Here is a 2,327-nt window from a genome sequence, read left to right as displayed (position 1 = left end):
AAAAAAAGACCAATTTGGTCCAATGTTACTTGTTTTTTCATGTGGTTTTGCAGCCTCAAACTACTTGCAAAAATCATGTTAACATTGGGCCAAATGGGTCTGTTTTTTATACCCTAGTGTGACCATGCCTTAATTATATAATACTCACCAAGGTAAAGTCATTGGACTGGGTTTCAGTTAAGAATATCACTACTTAGACAAGAGGACTAAAAGATTGTAGCAATTATTTTTTTTTATTGGTTTTGGATATTAGAGATAGACAAGAGGTGACTAAGGTTTTCACTTTCGGTCCACATTCATGAAGGGATAGTGCTGATTGCTGGTTCCAGGAACAACATGGAGTATGAAGAAATCTCAGCAGTTGCCACAGACAGCAGTAAAATCCACACAGGGAGACTGGAAAGCTATACCTCCCAATTCAATTAAAAAAAAATGTATAAAAAAATATAAACCTAATTACAACCATTTTTTTTAACATTTAGCTGTAGCCTAAGAATCTCTATATTGAACCCTCATATGTCTTTTTCCTACTCTTTAAGGATGAAGTCAATCAAATTGTCACAACAAATGTTAGACTTAAGCAGGTAAGTAGCTTGTAGTTATGTGTTTAGGGAGAAATAATAAAGTAGATTCACAGACATTAGACACAAGAACATTGTGGGGCACATTAATCCAATGTCAAATAGGAATAAAAATACTATTTTTGTGATAAGTATTACCTTTTTTAATGACACATTAATCAACTGTCGACTTCCTTAGAAGTATCAACTTTTATATAGTTTTCATATTTGTGTCACACCTCTATTAAATGACACTTGTGTAAATATCACATATTTATTTCCATTTCTCAAAGGTAATTAAAGTGTCCGATCGCCAATTTAAAAGTATTATTATTACCAGTTCCCAAATTGATACATTTGGTGATTTTAAAGTGACAAACAGGTTTCTAAAATTGTGAAACAAATCCTGTTGATAAATAGGTTGTTCTATACTAGACCAGTGATGCTATTTAATATACTTTTATCAGTGAACAAACTTATCTATATGAATATTGATATTTTAGTTATAAATACAGTTTGTATGCTAGTACATTAAGCATGTTTTGTAGATCAGTATTAGACATTTTTGTAGAATTTAGAATTTATCGGCAGGTGCATATGACCTGCAAGTGACCCCCTTCTATGGTGTATCAATGGTGATTATTTTAGCCTATATACGGAGAGGAGCCGTTCTCTCATAAACAAAAGTCCATGTGCACTTGCTCTTATAAAGTTTCAGTTCATGCTTTACAGGCCTAACAAGATATATATATTAGCACATGTGTAGGTTTTGGTTGCCCCTTGCCAATGGAAATGCTAAAGCAACTTGAAGCTGGTTGATGCAACTTAGAAAAGGCCAAATGCATGTCAGAAGGTGATCCCAGAAACACGTAAACATGAAATTATATTGCAATGCTCCTGAAAGTGTGTTGCATTTGCCCATTGACATAAACCCTAATGACCTTTATTGTTTACCTGGGGAGACCTAATTTTATTTTTCTTCTTCTTCAGCAATGGGTAGATGTTAATCTCAAATGGGATCCAGCCAAATATGGAGGAATAGAAAAAGTGAAAATCCCTTCTGGAGACATCTGGCGTCCTGATATAGTTCTTTATAACAAGTAAGATGTTTCATTTCTCTTCTAAGCAGAAAAAACAGTAGAGAAAAGGAAAAGCAAAAAAGGGATTGTATTAAAAGGTATAGCAGTATTGATCTCATTATCTCCGCAGTCCTTGAGGAAATCATTTCAAATGCTGCCCAGCCCGATCAGCCAAAATATCACTTACTGAGCGCAGTCCCTAAGATTTAAAAACAGAGGTTTCAGTTTGCATTTATTTGCATATATATAATTGAGCCCCATTTCTTTGTCTCAGTTTGCCAAAAAAAAAAAACAGTGTCTATATTAATCTTTATGAACCTATACGAGGGGGTACTAAGAAGTCCCCGGCTTTGCCCAGAAAGAAGAGAGCCAGAGTTATGAAATAACACATTTATTCAATATATTCCCCCCTAAGACTAATGCACTTGGTACAGCCACAAAATTGGACGTGTGCCCTGGTGCATTGTCCTGCACGCAGTTAGCATAATACTGTCCGGTGATACTGGAGCCCTGAGGTTGGAAGTCCACCAACAGAATACCGTCTTTGTCCCAGAAAACAGACGCCATGACTTTTTTGGGTGATTTCTGGGTTCGGAACTTCTTCAGACGCGGGGACCCGCTGTGGCGTCATTCCTTTGACTGTTTCTTGGTTTCAGGATCATGAATGTGGAGCCAGGTTTCATCCTCA

The 2,327-nt window shown here is 36.1% G+C and overlaps 1 protein-coding gene across 1 annotated transcript in view; it reads left to right on the top strand.

Annotated features, from left to right (window-relative positions):
• LOC140335611 (acetylcholine receptor subunit alpha-1-A-like) overlaps window positions 1–2,327 on the top strand; it is a gene marked incomplete in the record, with an annotated part of 13,570 nt that overhangs the window by 5,629 nt on the left and 5,614 nt on the right. Inside the window, 2 exon segments of the mRNA XM_072418365.1 lie at window positions 540–584; window positions 1,551–1,660. Coding sequence (XP_072274466.1) covers window positions 540–584; window positions 1,551–1,660 — 155 coding nt within the window.

Source organism: Pyxicephalus adspersus, chromosome 7 (assembly GCF_032062135.1).
Source record: "Pyxicephalus adspersus chromosome 7, UCB_Pads_2.0, whole genome shotgun sequence".
NCBI classification, from domain to species: Eukaryota; Metazoa; Chordata; class Amphibia; order Anura; family Pyxicephalidae; genus Pyxicephalus; species Pyxicephalus adspersus.
This window is presented reverse-complemented; position numbering and strand designations above follow the sequence as displayed.